We start from the raw sequence: 19,755 nt of genomic DNA on the forward strand, positions 1-19,755 counted from the left end.
TTTTTAAACTTCTCTCTTTAAAGATTTTATTGTTTTTAAACTATTTTCTATGACTATCTATATCCTTTCTCTTTTCTCTCCCAAGCCTATGTGTGTCTTTAACACACTGTAACCCGTTCAGAGTTTTTAGATCTGTCTTTTACTGCATATCTGTCATCTTTTCTGTTTGCATGAGCAAAACTTAAACCCGCCATGCAGTTTAGCTCATGGTGTGCTGGTGGGGCTCCCACCGGTGGTTCAAGTCCATAGGCAGCGGCTGGAAGACACCTCTCTGTATTGAGGCACTGTGGGACTGAGAAACTGTGTTTGGCTTCATTTTTGTGTTTGGAACCTTTTCTTAAGCTTTCTTAGGCTCTATGTGGATATACATAGGCTCTCATTGGGCACCCTTTGTAAGTGGGTGTTTTCTGTCTCACCAGTCAGTCGTCCACCAACAGGCTACCAAATAACAGCACTGCGACTTACTCTTAACTATAAATGCTTGGTTGATAGTTTAGACTTGTTACTAATGAGCTCTTACATCTTAAATTAACCCATGTTTCTTATCTACGCTCTACCATGTGATGGTACCTTTTTTTTGGTATGACATTTTTTTCTCCTGCTTTCTCAGTATCTGGCTGATGACCCTGCTTCCCCCCATGCTGTCTTTCCCTGTCTGTAAGTCCCACCTAACCTCTTCTTGCCCAGCTATTGACCATTAACTCTTCATTAATCCGATAAGAAGGCACCTTGGCTTAGATACATCTTCACACTGTACGAAAGATTATTCCGTAGCAGAGGGGTGCTGCTTACTGGCTTGCTTCCCATGGCTTGCTCAGCCTGTTTTCTTATAGCATCCAGGACACCCATTGTCATCACCCACAATGAGTGGGTGAAAGACCCTCTCCCATCAATCATTAATTGAGAAAATGCTCAACAGGTTTGCCACAGCCAGATTTTTGTTGTTTTTATTGTTTGTTTGTTTGTTTGTTTGGTTGGTTGTTTTTTTTTGGTATTTAAGACAGGGTTTCTCTGTATAGCCCTGGCTGTCCTGAAACTCACTCCATAGACCAGGTTGGCCTCGAACTTAGAGATCTGCCTGCCTCTGCCTCCTGCTGGGATTTAAAGGCATGTACCGCTATCACCCGGGCATGCAGCCAGATCTTATGGAGACATTTTCTTAATTGAGGTTCTCTTCTCTCAGATGACTTTAGCTTGGGCCAAGTTGATAAAAAGCTATCCAGCACAAATGGGTACCTGTCAAGATAAGAGCACACAGGAATGTAGGACCTACCTGCAGAGCCATCATGAGGGGCCAGGGCCCTCTCCTATGATGTGCGGTCTCTTCCCCAGCTGGCATGGCCTTTCCATAGGACCTGGTCTCTAGACTTAGTGCTTGTCTTCAGTCCTCCTCTGTTCCCTGAAACCTCGGCCTGCCTTGCCCTCCATTAGTCTGCCTTCCAGCTCCTTCCAGCTTCGTTCCTTTAGGCCCATGCCACATTGTTGTCTTCTCAGACCTAGATGCTCCCTCCCTACTCTCCTACCCCAGGCTCCTGTGTTCTACCAGGATTCTCAGAATGGCCTGTTTGGAGGAGCTTCTCCTATCACTTAGGAGTCCCCAGTAGGGGGAGCTGGCATTTTGAGGAATCGGGGGTCCCAGTCTGGGCTGGGAGAAGATAAAAGTTGTTCTGAGAAAATGGAAGTCACTCTTAGAGAGGCAGCCTCCACATTCTGAGGTTCTGAGTAAGAACCTTCCTGCTGTGTTCATAGGCCAAAGGATTTGTGTGAATGTTGTTCCTCCCATAGCTGTTAGCAAGGTAGTACTGTGGGAGACCCTGTCCCTCTGCGGAGACCCTGTCCCTCTGCGGAGACCCCGTCCCTCTGTGACCCCGTCCCTCTGCGGAGACCCCGTCCCTCTGCGGAGACCCCGTCCCTCTGCGGGAGACCCTGTCCCTCTGCGGGAGACCCCGTCCCTCTGCGGAGACCCTGTCCCTCTGCGGAGACCTTGTCCCTCTGCGGGAGACCCAGCCCGCGCTGTGTTCGGGGATTGGGCATTATCCCTTTTGACCTCTTTTCCCTCTGCAAAGTTACTCTGATCATCTACCCCAATTTTGCTCAGTTACATCTGTGCTGGTTGCAGGCATCCCTCTCTCTACATATAGCCTAGGGTCCTGCTCACCTTGCCCTGGGGACAACTACTCTTTGCTCTGGCCAAGAGCCAAAGGAAGGGATGAGGGAAAATATGACAGTCCACGAGGGATGTTTTTAATTCCGAAGGCAGTGACATCTGTTCATTCATGAGTCTTTACCACCCAAGCTCTGTTTATCCAGACACAGGGGCCCTCCATGTCCTCGGAGGCGGTTCTGCCAGGTGTGGCTGAATGGACAGGGAGGACACAGCCAGGGGGAACGTCATTACTTCCTGGGTGGCCAGGCTGGTGTGAGCTTTGCCTATGTAACAGAGATGAGGATCGACTGTAATTGGCTATGGAGACCACTGTTCATACTGCTGCTTTTGAGGGACACGCTGGGATGTTCATCCTGCACACCCCTTCCTCTACCCTGCTTTCAAGAAGGCCTGAGTGAGGCTTGGAGAAAAGAAGGCAAATTTGTGCTGTCTCCAGAGGAGGGCCCAGTCCTTAGGGAGGAAAGAAAATCTGAGTATCTCCAGGGAAGAGGCTCCCAACTCAGCTACCCATCTGCTAAGGCACCTTTGTCACCATGGAGACCAGTTGGCCATTGCTTATCCAATCAGAGCTTGCTTTACCCAGACAAGTGTTGAGCCTGGGGTTCTTAAGGCAGACAAGTGTAGGACTTTGGGAACAGGATTTATCCTGCCCCTTTTCTCCCACACACCCATGGGGAGGAGCAGTACATGATTCCCCGAGACTGCACTCTGTGGCATTTGACCCAGCTAGAGGGAAGAGAACCTTAGGAAGTCAGCGTCAGCCGTTCTGGGATTAACCAGCCAGCACCAAATACCAGCTGTGTGTGAGCAGCAGGTGAATGAGGTGAGCAGTTCAGAAGGTACCTTCCCGGCTAGTTATGCAACCAGCCATTGCACCTCTGTGAAGAGGATGCTGAGCACAGCAGGGACCTGTGGGAGCAATGGAGCGACTTCACCCATGCACATAGTTCCTCCTTTCCACAGAGCGTCCCTCATTCCTTCCTGCCAAGAGTGATCTTTCTCTCAACTTTGTTGGTACTTCATCTTCACTGTCCTGGTCGTATAACCCTGGGCAGAAGGTAGGCAGAGAGAGGACACCTCAGTCCTCATGTGCTACGTAGTAGGTACACGAAAGTGCTTCTGCCTCCTGCTGAGAGTTGAGTCCCATCTCCTCCCTGCTGCCCTCAGGCTGCAGCCTTGTCCTGGCCGGCTTTTGCTTCCTCTGATTTCTTAGCCCTTACTCCAGGATCAGGCACTTAGCCAGGCCTTCCTCATGGAACCCAGATCAAAATGAAGAGTGTCACGTGCACTTCCCAAAGTGTCATTCCTTCGAAGTGAGGAGAGCAGAGGTGCCGCACTAACCCCAGTCTACTCTCGTGGCTCCGTTTCCTCAAATGTCAAGCAGGAATGCTTGTTTTTTATAAGGTTGGGGGGAAGTTCTTAGTTCTTACAGGTCAGTGTGGTGCTATCCACTCAAAGAAGAGCAGTCTTTCTCTGACCAGTTCTTGGCTGGCTCTGCAATTAAACTGCCCCTTTCCCAAAAAGGTGCCGAGGGCAGGAATAGAAAACCCCAAGGACTGACATTGTTGAGAACCAGCGGGGTATTCAGAGGGCCGTCTGGTTCCTAAACATCAATCCATCACTTTTCACCATATCCTGAGAACTATCCATACTTCAGCCAGGCAGTGATTGTGACCCACAGGGGGCTTTGGGGGCCCCTGCTGTCCCTTCCTTGCTGCAGCTATATCTGTAACTCAGGCCAGAATGCTGCTTCTCTGAGCTCCAGTTCTCACAATTCTGAAACGGAAGCATGAGCGGCACTGTCATGTAAGTGCAGTGTTGAAACCACTGTGCATGGTACCTGGCTCATGGTTGGCACTGTGCAGCTCGAGGTTTCCTTCCTACACACCCAGCTTTGCAGTGGTGGGATGGCCAGGATAGCTGGGTTGCATATACCCTAGCCATCTAGGGTTCTGGCGTTTCTCTTATCTTACTCTATAAGTTGCATGGTTAGCTTGAGATAGGAGTCACCTCTCGTTCTTCAATTAGAACAAGAGCTTGCTGGGCCTGGGCACAGTGATGCCTTTAATCCCAGCACTGGGGGGACGGGGGCAGAGGCAGGAAGAGCTCTTGAGTTTGAGGCCAGCCCCGTCTATGTAGCCAATGCTACATTAAGAGATTCTGTCTCAGGAAAACAAAACAAACAAGGAAAAAAAAAATCAAACCAAGCACTTACGAGTCTGTCTACCAAGATAATGCAGTTGCTTCTGTGCTGTTGGGCATCCTCTGCCCCCTGGAGCAGAAGTCTTTGTTGGTGAGGTACACAGGGCTGCAGCTAAGAGCACCTCCATGTCAGACACTCATGACCAGAGCTACGTCTGCTTTCTCACGTGACTGCTGAGGGTCACAGGCATCCTAATACCTGCTGGGACTGCTGAAACCCCAAAGACTGCTTCCTTATTCTGCACATTTGCCACAGGAGACTTGGGAGAACACAGGTGTCTGGCTCTGCCACCGAGCTAGCATTGAGAAACTTGCCTTGGGGCGGGAGCTGAGTGAGTAGAGAAGTGGAACTCCAAAGCAGTCCTTTGCAAGGGAGGCAGGCAGCTCTTTGTGGCCACATGCAGCTTTACCCACAACTCTGGCCACTGGAAGTCTCTATGGACTTGCCCCCAAGTCCTGATGCCTACCCAAGCCCCAGGAGCAGCCTGGTGGTGAAGGAGTTAATGACTAGGAACTGGCTTGTGCTTAGCTGCTTGTCAAACTTTTATTTAGTAGAGGCTGGAAGGAGAGATAGAGGGTGGGTGAGGAGGAGCCCCAACTTGCCAAGAGTTAAACCCCAGGCCTGCATGGTTTTTGGAAAGGGCAGCTCCGAATTCTACTTGGAGTCACTTTCTTCCGTGGGGCGGGAGTGTATGCGCACTGTCTGCAGCTGGCTGTGGTGCACCACACTCCGCGCGCGCGTGCACTCCGCGTCCTGGGAGCTGCAGCTCACCTGAGAGGGCAGCAGGCTGCCTGAGGGGAGGCACTGAGCCCTGGTGGTAAGCTCAGCTCAGACTCCGCTGCTTCCTGGCTGCAGTCTCTAGGGAGGGGGAAGGAGGAGGAGGACGCAGAGGGAGGGGAGGAGAAACCCGAGCCCCACACCCGCTGCTGCGCTGCTGCTTCGGGACTGCCCCACTAACAGTCCCTGCTAAGCAATAGTGTGAAGAAGGCAGCTCTCTCCAGAGCTGTGCGCCTCTCCGCATTTCTGCCTGGAGCTGGACCGGCAGGCTGGTCACCAGCATGACGGACATCCTGCCTCAGCCCGACTGCAGCCTGAAGGCAGTGTGTGAATCCCTGGAGCATTGCTGCCTGGATCAGCTGGAGGAGCCAGGGAGCAAGCGTGTACCCAATACAGGCGCCCGGCTCTGGGGCCGAGTGCGCAGTAAGCTGCTCCGACACAAGGTGCTAGCCCCGGGGCTGGCGGGGTGGTGGAGGGGTAGACTGGCTGCAGGGTTGCGGGAAGGCTGGGGCTGCTGGGGACTCTGTCTACCTCTGCACTGCTGCTCCTGCTGGATCCCAGAAGTCCCAAGATAGGCTGGAATATGGGTATGAGTATGCTTTAAGTGGCTTGAACTTAGTGATAAATGCTAGTGGTGACCCCCACCCTAACCCTGGCTGCCTTCTCTGTATCTGTCTAATGCTCAGCAGAAAGAGGTTTGTGTCCCTAAGTAGACTCTGTCTGGCTTCCTCCTGAATATAAGCTGACAGGAATAGGAATAGACAGGCAGCCTCACGGGGTGTTATTGTTCTCTCAGGAGCCCAGCACAAGCATGATTACCCCCAACCATCTCTTACGGATATCAGCTCTCTATTCCTTTGCTGATGGGCACCTCAGCATGGCCTGCCATGTGAGCTTTCTTTGTGAAAGCTGAAAGGATCGTTGCCACCCGGGAAGAAGGACTGGTGGCGGCGGATGGGGAGTAATGTGCTGAGTCTGGGGGCTCTAGACTGCTTCTTCAGGGACCACCCAGACAACTGTTGGCCTAGTGCCAACTGGTTATCCAGCAACTCACACAGCATGCCAAGGGGTTCCTGACCGAGCTATCCCAGGGCAAGCTGCCTGCATGGTCTTGTCTACAGCCCCAGACCTGAGTTGGGATTAAAGTCTGAGATGGAAGTTGGCTGTCCTGCAGCTGGGCGGGCTGCCTTGGGGCTGGCTGTAGGCCCGGCCTCAGGCGGTCAAGGAGAAGCCAGACCCAGTGCCCAACACACAGTAAGCGTTTGATAACTCCACAGATGAGATCAACCGCCTAAGTTGTTACAGGGTGCCGGTTCCGGTTGGCCAGAGCCTTGGTAATCCTTTAGTTTGGTTGAGGAACATGGAGTCTGTGATGGGACTTGCAAGTCTCCTTGTGGCTCAGAGGAAGATCCTCAGCTGAGATCTGTGCCAGCCAGCACCTGACAAGAAGGATGGTCTTGGGCCCATTGGCTCCTGCTTGGTTTGATCTCTGGCCAGTCAGGCATATTTGACCCTATAGAGGTGACATCAGTCCTGGAAAGTGCTGGGCAGGGCAGCAACTTGAGCTGTCCTGCTTTGGCCCCTGTGTCACCTTCAGTCTCCCTGGGGACCAAGCAAGCAGAGCCCTACTGGCCCTGGCAGCTCCCAGAGCCCCTCTGTGCTGAGGCAGCTGTCTGTTGCCGGCAGCTTGGAGCCATCTCCACCCTGTCCTCCTCTCCTAGCGCTTGCTGAGGCCAGCAGACACCATTCCCATACCTCAAGGCTGGCCAGAAACCGCTTTAGCAGGTTCCTGACCTAAAACTAAGCCAGTCAGATCCTTGTACTGTCTACCTGCCTCCCTGGGTGCCTGGCAGGTAGGGTTAAAATTCTAAACCTTGAAAGCCATGCTTTCACTTCTCCTTTCATTTGTGGCTGGCAGAACAGAAGCCACTTTAGGGACTCATTGGCTGGCTCGACTCTAGGTGGTATCTGACAGTTGTTTCTCTTGTGATCTCTGGCTGAGGGTGGCCGACCAGCTAGGTGCTGGGCTGCGAGCTTGTTGGTGTCAGTGTGACTGCAGGATAGCCATGGCGCAGGGCTGTGCCGTGTAGCTGGTGATTCAGTCCCCTAGCACATGCTGTGTGACGAAGGGTGTCGGTGTCATTGATACTGCAGGTGACAGAGGGACATCCGCCCTCCTGAGCCTACCTCGTTATGCATTGGCCAGTAGGTTAGGGCGTTGACACTTGTTCTTCCCTTCCTTCTGGAGCCGAGTTAGCCTACTTATTTCAGAGTGGCTCACTGCCAGGCTAAAGGTGCTGAGATTGATTATGCAGGACTTCAGGTGGGGTGGGGGAAAGGTCCTGCCCAGCCTGGCATGAGCGACCACGTTATTAATTCATTAACCATACCTTAAGAATTTGACGTCATGGATGCTGAGATACCTGTGGGCTTCTGCTCCCCTCTAACCAAAACCATTAAAAGCCAGAGGGGAGAGAAGGGTGACTCCTCTGGGACCCGACACTGGGGCCGAAAAGTCTGTTCAGATAGAAAGGTCCTGATATTACAATGGAGTGTGAAACCTCTGTTTGCTGGAGGGATGGAGGCAGAGGTACAGGGACTTGCCTAGGGGCAGTGCTGGAGTAGGTTCCTCTTGTCCTGTCCGCAAGGAGAGTTCTGGGGCTGAAGCTTCATTCTAGGCCCTGGCTTGGCAGTTGGTTTGTTGTGCAAGCATTTAGCAGAGGACACACGTGGCATTTGGCTTTGTGGGTTCTGCCAGGACGTGCAGTATTTAACTTGCATTTCAGTTTGCATTTTTCTTTTCTTTCCTTCCATCTTTCCTTCCTTCCTTTTACTTCCTCTTTCCAATCATATTCAAGTAGAGCAAGCTCAGAGGTTTTGCCCTTCCTCCTATCCTGCCTGGGTCTAGATTCTTAAGTTGAACCCAAGAGGCGAAGGGACTGAAGGAGGATTCCATTCCTAATCCTGGAACAGCCAAAGGTTTTAATAGCGTCCCTTGTGGGAATCATAGAGGCTAAGTAAGAGGCCCAAAGCAAGCCAGGCCAGAGACATTTGTCTGGTGAGGAAATGAAGACTCTTAATATTTCACTCACCCATGACAAAGATGCTTCTCATTCAGACCAGATACTGGCCAGAAGTGGAGATTCAGGTTGAACTGTGAATAGGGAGAACAGAGGAGACTTAAGGAAAGCCTCTGGGGCCTTTGTCTCTGTTTCAAAGAGTGGCCATGTGGGCCTGAGAAGTCCAGAAGAGCTTCTCTAGGCAAGAGTAGGGCTGGTGTTGTTAAGTATACCTGTTCTGTGATGACCATTAATCCACGCTGTTTACATAAAGGGTCAGAGTGGTCCATGCCTGAGAAAAGACAAGGTACGGGGCCTTGAGGTCACTTGTCTGGGTGACCTTAGCGCTTAAGAGGGCCGTAGAAGAGGATTCCATTGTTAGGACAGGGCAGCTCCTTAGTCCCCTCTAGCATGTCATTTAGCTTGACAGATCTTTCCGGCATAGGTGTGCATACAATATGCACATCCGAAGACATTCACTTAGCCATTCCTAGCTGTCGCTTACAGTGAGGGTTCAAGAGTACAGGATATAAGATACATACATTGGGCTCATTCATTCATTGTGGCTCTGAAGGTGAAGAGAGACCTTAACACTGCGTGTGGTGGCCCAAGCCTGTAGTCCTAGTCTGCAAAGCTGAGAGAGAAAGACCAGCACATGTCTGAGTCTAGCTTGTGCTTCATAATAAGACCCTTTTTGAGAAGGAGGAGAGATGTTAAAAACTTCTGCCCTGGCTGTGGCTGCTGATGCTCTACCCTACTGCCATCCTCCCTAACTTCTTATCAAAGAGAAGAAACTTGTGAGTGTGCCTTTGCCATTCACGGACCCAGCCGTGTCCCTGTAGTATTCCTTCAACCATGGGCAAAAGAACAAGAGCACTTCCCCCAGGACTAGAGACCCTGCAGCCCTCTGTGGGCACAGGACTGTGGTCAGACCAGCAGGTGGGACCCTGGGACTCTGTGCTTAAACCTCCTGGAGTGAGCAGCTCTGGAACCACATGAATAGTCTTTCAACCCCAGCTCCCCCACCTTTCCACTGAGCTGTCTCTCCAGAGTCCCTGACTGCATATCTGCTGCACTGTAGCCCCATACAGATGCAGATGCAGAGCCATATTGTGCATTGCACAAGATTCATACACCCTGCGATGGAAGCCCTTGCTTAGGATGAACTTGTCAAACTTCTTGGCACCTGGAATGTCTTAGCTCTTGGTACTGTATGAAGTAAGTGCCAGGCCTCCCTGGTGCTCTCCAACATGTCTGATCCTATACACAGAGTGACCAGTTGTCCCTCCTGGGCTTGGTGCCCTGCTTTTAGATGGTCTTGGATGAGGGATTGCTGAGCCTGCCAACCAGAGTGGTTCCTCAAAGGCCAGAGTTGCTGGCTTCCAGGGCTGCAGTAGTCCAGAGATAGTGAGGTCCCAGGCCCAGAATGACAGTGCTATGGAGAGAATTAAGAAGGATCTCTAAAACCTCTGCACATGCTGTCTGGGGGTGTTGCCACATGTTGGCGAAGGGCACTCATATACAGGGACTTAGCCTTCTGCTGAACTGACAAGGGACTGTTTGTCTTCCTTTCCTCTGTCACAGCATGCTGGGTACAGGAAAGAACACTGGCGTTCTGTCAGCTCCCTGGTGGCCTAGAGGAACACACACACACCCTGCTCCTGGGACCCGCTCAATGCCCAGGAGAAAGCCCATATCAGTCTTGGGTTTCCAGAAGCCATAGACCAGGTGTGTTGTCCTTGGTCTCACGGGAGCCATGGGAGCTATTCCTGGGCTTCTGCAGAAAGGGAAAGGTGCCTGAGGAAATGTCCCCTAGTTTGGCCTCTCTTGAAACATGCGCTGGGTTGGTAGGAGCCAAGGGGCTTCATTTTTTTTTCAGTCCTGGAAAAATAGCTTAACTTACTGCAAGACCTTGGATAAACCTCTTCCTTCTGGTGTCGGTGCAGAGAAGGAGCTGAATGGGTTGATCTCTGTGAATCCAGCTCATATGATGGTCTTGGCTAGGACTTCATCCCTAAGCTTTAAACCCTCACACGCAGCAGAGTCTAGATGGGAGAGGTCACATAAGTGCACGTGGGCCATGGCCAGCCATTCACTGAACATAGGAGAAGAGAGGCAAATGGGAGTGTTTGGCTCCTGTCTTGAAGGAAGCCTGGTAGAAAGCTATAAGCTGTCTCTACCCTACATCCTGGGGCACGGATGTTGATGGAGCACTTCCCTTGTACAGGGCCCAGGGATATAGAGGGCCAGGCAGGGAGGCCTGATCTAAAGAAGTCAGTCAGTGAGGAGGGTCATTTCAGGCTGGATGGTTTGTGAAAAGAAAATAGGGTAATGGAATAGAAGGGAAGGGTTGGGAGGTTTAGCCTGGAGAATTTAACTGATGGACTCTGATGGGTTTAGCTATGAAAGATCTAGGGACAGTGCAGACTAAGTAATCTACAGGACTAAAGCCCTAGAGCAGGTGTGTTCACAAGCAGGCAAAGGTTATGCAGAGTGGAGGGAACACAGTTGAAGGCATAGGGACTTGTCAGCAGTCAGAAGGAAGCCGCTAGAGCCTTTCAGCACAACTTAGTGATGTTGATGTGTTTTGAGCATGACCGGGGTACTGGCATCAGTCTTAGCTCTTGATCTTCTCTGAGGTAAGTGCTAGTATTATCCTTGCCATTTTATATATGAGGGAACGGAGGCTTAGAGAATGACCTAGATGATGTCACTTGGTGCTTAACAGAGGAGCTGGCTCTTAAATCCAAGCAGCTGGGCTCTATATATAGGATCTCACCTATACCGCCAGCCTTATGTGGCCTCCAAGGAGGAAGCCCAGAACTTCCTCAGGCCCTGGGTGATGTCCAGTTATCAGGGTGACCATGCAGCCAGTTGATAACCTAGATGGGAACTTGTGGAGGTTCAGGGTTCCTGCCCATCTAGCTGCCTTGTGGGTAGGATGTGCTACTTGGCCCAACATGCTGTATCTCAGCGGTCACAGGGATGCTGTTGATGATGTATGTGAACAGGAGATTCGGAGCAGATGTGAGGCCTGGAGAGGAGTCTGTCCAGAGCTGCACAGTGGAATTGCCAGTGTCCCCATTTTCACTAGAAGTAGGTTCTATACCTAGAAAAAAATGTTCCTAGTCAGGGTGGAGAGATAAAGTCAGTTTTAGAAAAGGACTTTATAATTCTTATGAAACCACTGCAAGTCAAGGCCTTTGAGCCATGGTGGTCTTCCAGACCCTTGGCATTTCAACAGCAGCCGGCATGGACTTTGGAAAGTCTTCTGCCTCAGGCAGCTGAAAGCCGCCTCTGCTGCTTTGGCCCTAAACACCTCCAGACAGGGCTGCTGCCCCTGCTCTTTCTGCCCTGCTGACCCCAGCATGGCCCTGGCAAGGGCGGGGTAAAATATTCTCTTTTCACTTGAAGCTTGGCTCTGAGTAGGGGAGGCCCTGGCAGAGCCCCAGGGCTAGGGGAGAGGTGAATGTCCAGAAGTGGTCCGGTTTTGAGTTTTGTTTGCTTCTCCTCAAAGTTCAGCCATGCCCAACCAGAAGCTAAGAGTGTGGTCTACACAGGATAGGCTGAGCGCACTGAGTGGAGCGCTGGAAAAGGCAGGTTGCTATGGGACTAAGAAGCTAACCTGGCTTCAATAAAAGCCTCCTTCAGAGCTGCTAAACCCCTTCCATATGTGGGCCCTGGGAACTTCAAAGTCCTTGAGAGGGGGAGGGGAAGCAAGTAGAAGCAAAGGGGCCTCATCCAGGCATCTTAGGATGGGAGTCAGCTTAGCACCTGTGGCTGGCTTGGAGCAGATGGGCAGACTGGCCACAGAGCACCTTCGGAGCAGCCTGGCCAGCCCCGCTGTGCCTGTTCCAGAGGGAGAGGGCTAGAAAGGCAGAACTGGCTGGGCTTCACAGTGAGGCTGCCAGGCCACTGGGAAGATGAAGCGACAATTTCCTGAGCCTGACCCTGCTCTTTTCTGACCCAATTGCTGAGCTGGAAGGCAGGATAGAGGCATGTTCCTCTGCCCTTCCCTGAGCTCAGCAGCCACGTTGACAGAATCTTAAGTGCCCTGCTGCAGGAAGGCGAGGCTGTCTCTTGGCAGATTCCTCTCCCCACTGCCTGCCCTGCTGTGCCTCTCACGCCTGTGGTATGTCCCAATGACAGGCTGGCTTAGTTTCCCAAGGGATCCAGCCCTAAGCCTGTGACTGTACTGCAGGCAAGGAATAGTCATCCCGAGGCCGTCACTGTGGCCCTTGGTATCAGAGCCATACCCACAGCAAACATGGTACCTCCATGGCCTGGTCCCCCAGGGACACCCAGACTACCTTTTGTTAGTACCTCGCTGCAGCTGATTTTACTGAGGTTCTTGATGTGGTGTGGCGCTCGCACGCCTCTTAGCAGAGCGGCTTTAGCACACTGGATCTACTGTCCTTGTTAGAGAGCATGTAATTTTTATAAATCTCTTAAGACTTGGAGGGAGGTCTGTTCCCTTCCAGAAAAGGGCAAGGGTGGGTGTCAGTCTCAGGAGGCCACAGGCAAACTAAGTAGGAATAGTAGGAAGTCAGGGGCTTGTGCAGGAGGCTGAACTCCTCACAGCCTCTGGTCTCAAGTGCTGTGGTAATGATAGGAGGGGGCTCCTAGAAAGGGGGTTCCACTTTCAGAGGTGGAGGCCTAGAGCCTTGCTGAACATTGTCATCAGGGCGTGCATCATCCACTGAACCCCTGGGTGCATCCCAGGGCTCTGCTTCCTGAGGACTGCCCATACCTCTGCTGCTCTCCACGGAAGCCAGACTTTCTCTTGGTCCCCAGCTGCTCCTAGACAGGCCTCTTACCGAAGACTAAGCAGCCCACGTGAGGGCATGTGAGAAGGTGAAGCAACCATACTCATCACTCCCTGGTGGGCTGTGTGGTAGAGGACATGTGGCATAGTGGAACGTGGTCCAGCCGTCGGGAGGATTCGGGCCTGAAAATGGCTTTATCAACTGATAGAGACTAGGAAAAGAGACGCCAGTTGTGAGAGAAGGACAGAACTGCTTTGTGCCTTCTAAGCCAGCACCGGGAAGTAGCCAAGAAGTGATGTGGTTACCTGCCCAGACTGGTGAAAACTGGGCCCGGGGAGAAAGGGCTTTCACGTCTGAGGATGTTCCCCAAACTCATACTGCGTGTCCCCTGTCCTTGGAGCTTCTGAGCCTCACCCTTCTAAGACCATGTTGGTACTTCTATGCTAAATGCAGGCCCCTTTGGTCTAAAAAGAGTGACAGTGAGCGGGGATTCTAGCAGAGCCCCTGCATTTTGTGGCTCATGGGCTGGAGCACTCTTGGATAGTAGTCTAAAGGCCTCCACTTCTCTCAGGGACAGGGCAGGATGTGTGGCCCCAGTGGGGACTGATGCTAAATGCACAGACAGCTGGACTGCTGTGTGTGTGTGACCACTGCTTAACAACGTCCTCTAAGGAGTTTGGGCACCTGTTTCTCCTTTGCCTAGCTCCACCCTGGAGGAGCCTCACTGCAGGTTTGTTACCTGTGGATCTCCCCCACCTAGCCCCTCGTAAGCCCCATCTGCCTTTCTCCTTCAGATGGTCTGATATCTTCCACTCAGCGCCTGTGCCTGGGACCCATGGATGGCACCTGTCTTCTGGGACTAATGGTTGTCCCCTCTGACTGACATCCCTGGGGCTGGCTCCTGCACCCTGAGCACTAATCTAATCAGGAAATAGCAGAGTCCACAGTTCCCAGGGGTTATAAATAGTCACAGTAGCTCAGGCAGCATCATTTCTCTGGAAAATGTGCCATGTCCCTTTCGGCTCCCCACCCTCCCTTCTCTGTATTTAAATGACATCCTGAAATAGACTTGGTTTCTTGTGGCTGCAGGCCTCCTGGGAAACTGAGCATCATTGTCAGGGTACCGAGAAGCTGAGCAGGTCTTTCTAAGGGGCTACTAGGGGCACACCTGTGGCAGGAACCAAGGACATGGTAGTAGTGGGAACTCAAAGAAAACAAGACCGGCGTCTTACCCACAGCTGTCCTGAAAGGTTGGAGCACGTGAACCCACAACAAGCTAGTGCTAGACCTTAGCATCAGCTCCCAGGTGCTGGGGGTGGCACCTTTAATCCCAGCACTAGGGAGGCAGAGGCAGGTGGATCTCTGTGAGTTCAAAGCCAGCCTGGTCTACAGAGCAAGTTCCAGGATAGCCAAGACTACACAGAGAAACCCTGTCTCGGAAAAAACAAAATAACAAAAAAGGCTTCCAGGAAAGCAGATTCATGTGGGGAAGAGAGGAAACGGGAAGTTTGTTCTAGAAGCAGCTAGACACCAGACTCTACTCCAAGAGGCCCGTTGTTGCTTCTGAGAGAATCATGCTGCCATCGGCCACCACTCCAAACTGCAGAGGTCAGGTTAGGCATGGTGCATGATATCCTACAGATTGAGCAAAGAGAGTAAGTCAGGGAGACTTGCCTGCACCCAGCGCACATTCCCTAGGTCTTGGATACTGGGTAGGTTTCTTGTACTGTTTGAGTCACTATGTCTTCGTCTTCAGAATGGGAACAACTATGAAAGCTTAAACCACGCTAGTGGGTTATGATGATTAACTGAGATGTGTGTACAAAAGATTTGTCAACGTGTCAGACATAACACAGAATGCTCACACTCTGTCAGGCAGCCCTGTGAGGTAGCCATGGCTACCTCTGTGAGGAAGTCAAGGCTCGTGGAGTCTTGGTGGTCCACCCAAATTCATGAGGTAGAATGGGAGCCCCAGGTCAGCCATGACCACTAATCCCTGTTATTTCTAAACTCAGGGAAAGTCCAGATGCCTCTCTAGGGGTTGGGAGCCATTGGCTCTGTCAAGAGGCGGTGCCAGGCCTTAGGGTACTAAGACAGGAAAGGGATATATGGTGTCAGGACCATCAAACAGCCTGAGACTTCCACCAGTGCTTAGACTTACTTTCAAAAGACTTGGTCGTTAAGTAGACGAGAATGTACGCATCTGAAGTCTCAGCACTCAAGAGGCTGAGGCAGGAGGATTGGGAATTCCAGAGCAGCCAGGGTCACAGAGCAAGACCCTGTCTCAGAAATCTCCAAAGAAAGGGATGCATCTGTCTCAGTCGGCTGGGAAGGACAATTGAGATCCCTCTACCCTGTGTGGCCACTTCTGGGAGATAGAATCAGGTCAGACAGAGGTCCTGATTCTACCACCCAGCAGTCCAGATGTAGTAAAGGAACTGGGAAAAAGCAGGCCGTGCTGCAGGTCGGGGATTTGGGGGCGAAAGTTAAGCAAGAACGGAAATTCAGGAAAGTAAGGCCAAAGTTGGGGCTTCTTTCCTTTGGGACTCTCTGGAGTCATTGGCGTCAGGCCTTCTGAATGAGAGGGCCTAGGCAGCAATCAGGCGGGCAGCTGTCCCACTGTGGGCAGGTGCTCTGCCCAAGGGAGATCTCCACATGCTGCATTCTTGTCTCGGTCCCATTCCACCTCTGCGCACACACTGCTGGGCACAGGGCTCGAGCCTCTGCAGCCTAGATGCAGGCCCAGAGCCAGCCAGGTATATCCCAGACCTCATCAGAGGTCACCGACGCTGGAGGACCTGGGCTGACCTGCATATGTCATTTCTTTTTTCTGTGGGTACAGTGTCCTGTTTAGGCACACTAAACAGGACACTGTACCCCTGAAGAGACTTACCCAGGAAAAAGGTGGGCAGGGGGAGTTGCATCAGCTCTGATCCCTTGAAGGAGAGGGGCCTTGTCACCTCAAAAGATGAGCTCATTCTTGTGTTTAAGTGGATGATGGTGGGTGTTGAATCACTATGGTAATTAGATTCCACTGCATACACTTAAAGAATGATGTCATCATTTTTAAGATGTCAATATTTACATTATCCTGGAAATGATATTCTTTACAGCTACTTAAACTTGCCATAGTAATGTTGAGTTTAAAACATGCAGGGGCTAGGGGTGGCTGGGATATATAACGCATGGGCACAGTGTGGTTTTAGTGTTCCATTCTTCTGGTAAGTGCCAGGAAATCGGGAAGCCCTGGTAGCCCCTCATTCCCATGCTCATCTAAGTGTGCTGTATGTGTTGTGCTCTCTTAGTGTGCAGTTGTTGTGTCTGTGACATGAAGTGACAAGGCCCATCTGACTGTAGTGGTAGTCAGGAGCCAGCATGGTGAATCAGGGGTCCTTCTCTAGGGAAGACTGGGGGGAGGGAACTGCGGGCTCAGGCTACTTCAACAGGTTGATTTCAAGATCAGCATCTAGCCTTCTGCCTTTTCCACCCTTTACCTGTCTTGTGAAGCAACTGCTGACCAATGGGGAAGCTGGGCTCTGACCTGTCCTCCTTCCTTTCTTCCCCCGCAGCTGGATCCACAGACTGTGGAAACCAAGAACTGGCATACAGATGTGATTGAAATGAATGGGGTAAGGACATCTGAGCCATGGTGGGCACCCTCCTGCCACCTTCCCCTGGGTGTTAGGCAGCTTGTACCTCCCTCAGTCCTGTGTCCTCTCTTTGGCCACACCCTTCCCTATCCCAATTGCAGGTGTGCATGGAGCCCTGCCAGCTTAAGGGTAGCCCTCTTTACAGTCCTGGGGAAAGAGACCCTATGTTTGGTGACACTCATGCCCTGGGGATTTGTACCTACCCCACCCCCTGACCAGATCAAAGTGGAATTCTCCATGAAATTTACCAGCCGTGACATGAGCCTGAAAAGGACCCCATCCAAAAAGCAGACTGGTGTCTTCGGAGTGAAGATCAGCGTGGTGACCAAGTAGGTGCTGCCTTGGAGACTGAATAGCTTGGGTACCTGGGTACCAGCCACATCCCACCTTCCAGCCCCTGCCCGTGCCAGCAGCCTAGTCAGTCACCACAGGCAAGCAGTGTGAAGGCCAGAAATGGCTCCCAGGATGTTTTAGAATTAAGGAGTCCAACATGGAAACAGTGGACAGTCCCAAGGGAGGCCAGAGTGTTTCCTGCACTAAACAAGTGACAATGACCGTGGGCCCACATGTGGGCTTGGCAGTAAGCTGGAGTCAGAGGGTGGCCGGCTGGGAAAGGGCCACGCCCGTTAGGTCACTCTGCCCCTCTGGGCGCTTTGTTCCCAGCTCTTGACCTACCCTGGTCATATGAATTAGCTGCTTAGCCTCCCTGTGAACATTTTTGTTTGCTGTTTTTCCTTTCCCCTGGAGGATTTTTTTTTATTGCATTGCTAGGGTGCGGACCCAGGGTCTCACGCTTGCTACTGCAGTTCTCTGCCCACAAGTGTCTGGACCCAGTGGGGTGGTCTTTCACCAGTCTTTGAGACTTCTTCCCATGCTCATTTCTGTACCTCAGCAAGCAGGCTCTAGGGAATGGGAAAACCTCTTCTCCAGGCCTTCTTTGCCTTCACTCCTGACCCCAAGGGGCTAGTGCTGCTGTGGGAACTAGAGGGCACAGCCAGTGTGAGAAGCTCCCTCCATCCATCTCCTGTGCACCCATGTCCTACAGGCGGGAGCGCTCCAAGGTGCCCTACATCGTAAGACAATGTGTGGAAGAGGTGGAGAAGAGGGGCATCGAGGAGGTTGGCATCTACAGGATATCAGGGGTGGCCACGGACATCCAGGCACTGAAGGCCGTCTTTGATGCCAGTGAGTAGGGAGGCCCAGTGGGCATGGGTGGAGAGCAGGGAAGTCTTGGCCTATAGTTTGTTGTAGCATGAAGGAAGCTGTTTCCGAGTCCTCTGACAAGTTACATGTTCTACGTCTTTCACTTAGTCTCCCTCCGCTCAGTTTCTTACCCACTGCTACAAATAAGGACAGCAAAAGAGAGGTCGAGTCCCTTCCTCCGGGTTACCCATCTCGTAAGGTTTTGAACCTCAACTGAAACTGAGACCTTTTTGACTCCAGAGTATATACTGCTGGCTCAGGCTCCTCCCCGCTGGCTCTGGGCCCTATTACCCTGGGGCAGGTCTTCTCAGCACAGCCCTTCCGTGGTGCGGTCTGGCCCTCTGTTTCCTCTTCTCCATCCTACTGGGTCAGGCTGAGGCAATGGTAGCATATCTAGTGCTCAGGGTGCCTGAACTAGGCCAGCAGCAGTGAGTCCAGCCAGACAAGTTATGTCCCTCCCCTCTTCTGGGAAAGCCTGCCCCCTGCTGTCCTTTCCTCCAGATAACAAGTGAGCTGACATAACAGAGCTGGTGGGCACCATGTATGGCCTGCCTTTCTAAGGGAAGCCAAAGGCTGAAGTGCAGTGGGTAGAGGTTTGAGGGACAGATGTACTGAGGGCTGCCACTGAGGAGAAGCTGTCTCAGGTCGGTGTAGCCTCAGACTTTGCCCCCTCCCGTACAGATAACAAGGACATCCTACTGATGCTGAGTGACATGGACATCAACGCCATTGCTGGTACCCTCAAGCTCTACTTTCGGGAACTGCCTGAGCCACTCCTCACAGACCGACTTTACCCAGCCTTCATGGAGGGCATCGGTGAGGTTTCTGGCATCCTGGGAGGGTTAACTGGGCTGAGTCTAGGCTGCTGAAATGACAGGCAGGAAGAGATGCCCCGGGAACTACTGCCAGTGATGTGTCCAGTGCACTTTCTGTCACTGTGGCTGAAGGACCCGAGAGTGTGGTGGGCTCTTGCCTGTGTGTCCCCTTTGTGGCTCTCTTTATGTAGTGATCTGTTTCCTAGAGACGCAGGCATTTAAGGAAGAAGGCCCTGAGCTGGTAGCTACCAGGACCAGAGAAGAAGTGGTTTAAACTGTAATATAGTGGGGACAGCTACCCTGATCCCCACAGAATGGCTCTTCTGATTGCTCAGGTACTAGCCAGTGGACCTCTGTGCCCACCTACATGGGCCACTTCCAGGCCTGGCACAATGCTCCCATCTTCTCCTGAGGCAGACAAGGCTTCAGACCCCATGGGGAATGTGAAATCTAGGGGAGGCTGTTGAGTCTAGGTGCCAGCATCAGAAGTGTTTGACAGGAAATATCCCCACCCCTAGTAAGAATGTGCAGCTCCTTGGTTGAACTAGCACCGAGTACGGCTTGTGCGGCATTGGGATAATGGCTAGTTCACGAGTGAAGGAGGAGGCCGCTCCCCCAGCCTGCTTTCTAGCCACGTTACCCATGGTGGGACATCCCAGGGGAACCTGCTGCTGACAGCCCCTCCAGCCAAGCCCTGCCCTAGCCCTTTCTCCTCCTGCAGCCCTGTCAGACCCTGCTGCCAAGGAGAACTGCATGATGCACCTACTTCGCTCCCTGCCCGACCCCAACCTCATCACCTTCCTTTTCCTGCTGGAACACTTGAAAAGGTAAGGAGGAAAGGTGGGGCTCAGCCAGAGCTGTCACCTGTCCTGCCAGACCCATCTTCTCAACTCCACCTCCTGGGTACTGACCTGTGCTAGGCCACCCACAGAAGCCTGAGTGATTGTTTTCAACCTCCTAATTGTAGCCTAAAGTAATTGGCCATGGCACAGTGACACATGCCTGTTGTCAGGATACTGAAGCAGGGAGATTGCTTGAACAATCAAGAATAGCTTGGAAAACATAAGGGGACCCTCTTAGAGTGGTAGGTGAAGCACAGACCTCAGGTTGGTTTT

The 19,755-nt window shown here is 52.1% G+C and overlaps 1 protein-coding gene across 6 annotated transcripts in view; it reads left to right on the forward strand.

The window, feature by feature from the left end:
* Positions 1–19,755, forward strand: part of Abr (ABR, RhoGEF and GTPase activating protein) — a 210,493-nt gene that overhangs the window by 185,493 nt on the left and 5,245 nt on the right. For 5 of the 6 annotated variants that reach the window (XM_013347239.2, XM_013347242.2, XM_013347240.2 and 2 more), the window contains 5 exons: positions 16,542–16,601; positions 16,842–16,951; positions 17,668–17,807; positions 18,507–18,641; positions 19,362–19,467. In XM_013347239.2, coding sequence (XP_013202693.2) covers positions 16,542–16,601; positions 16,842–16,951; positions 17,668–17,807; positions 18,507–18,641; positions 19,362–19,467 — 551 coding nt within the window. Of the gene's footprint in view, positions 1–5,370; positions 5,591–16,541; positions 16,602–16,841; positions 16,952–17,667; positions 17,808–18,506; positions 18,642–19,361; positions 19,468–19,755 lie in introns of those variants that run through there. The other variant, XM_013347243.2, reaches the window with a different exon arrangement.

Source organism: Microtus ochrogaster, chromosome 7, assembly GCF_000317375.1.
Source record: "Microtus ochrogaster isolate Prairie Vole_2 chromosome 7, MicOch1.0, whole genome shotgun sequence".
In the NCBI taxonomy this organism is placed as follows: Eukaryota; Metazoa; Chordata; class Mammalia; order Rodentia; family Cricetidae; genus Microtus; species Microtus ochrogaster.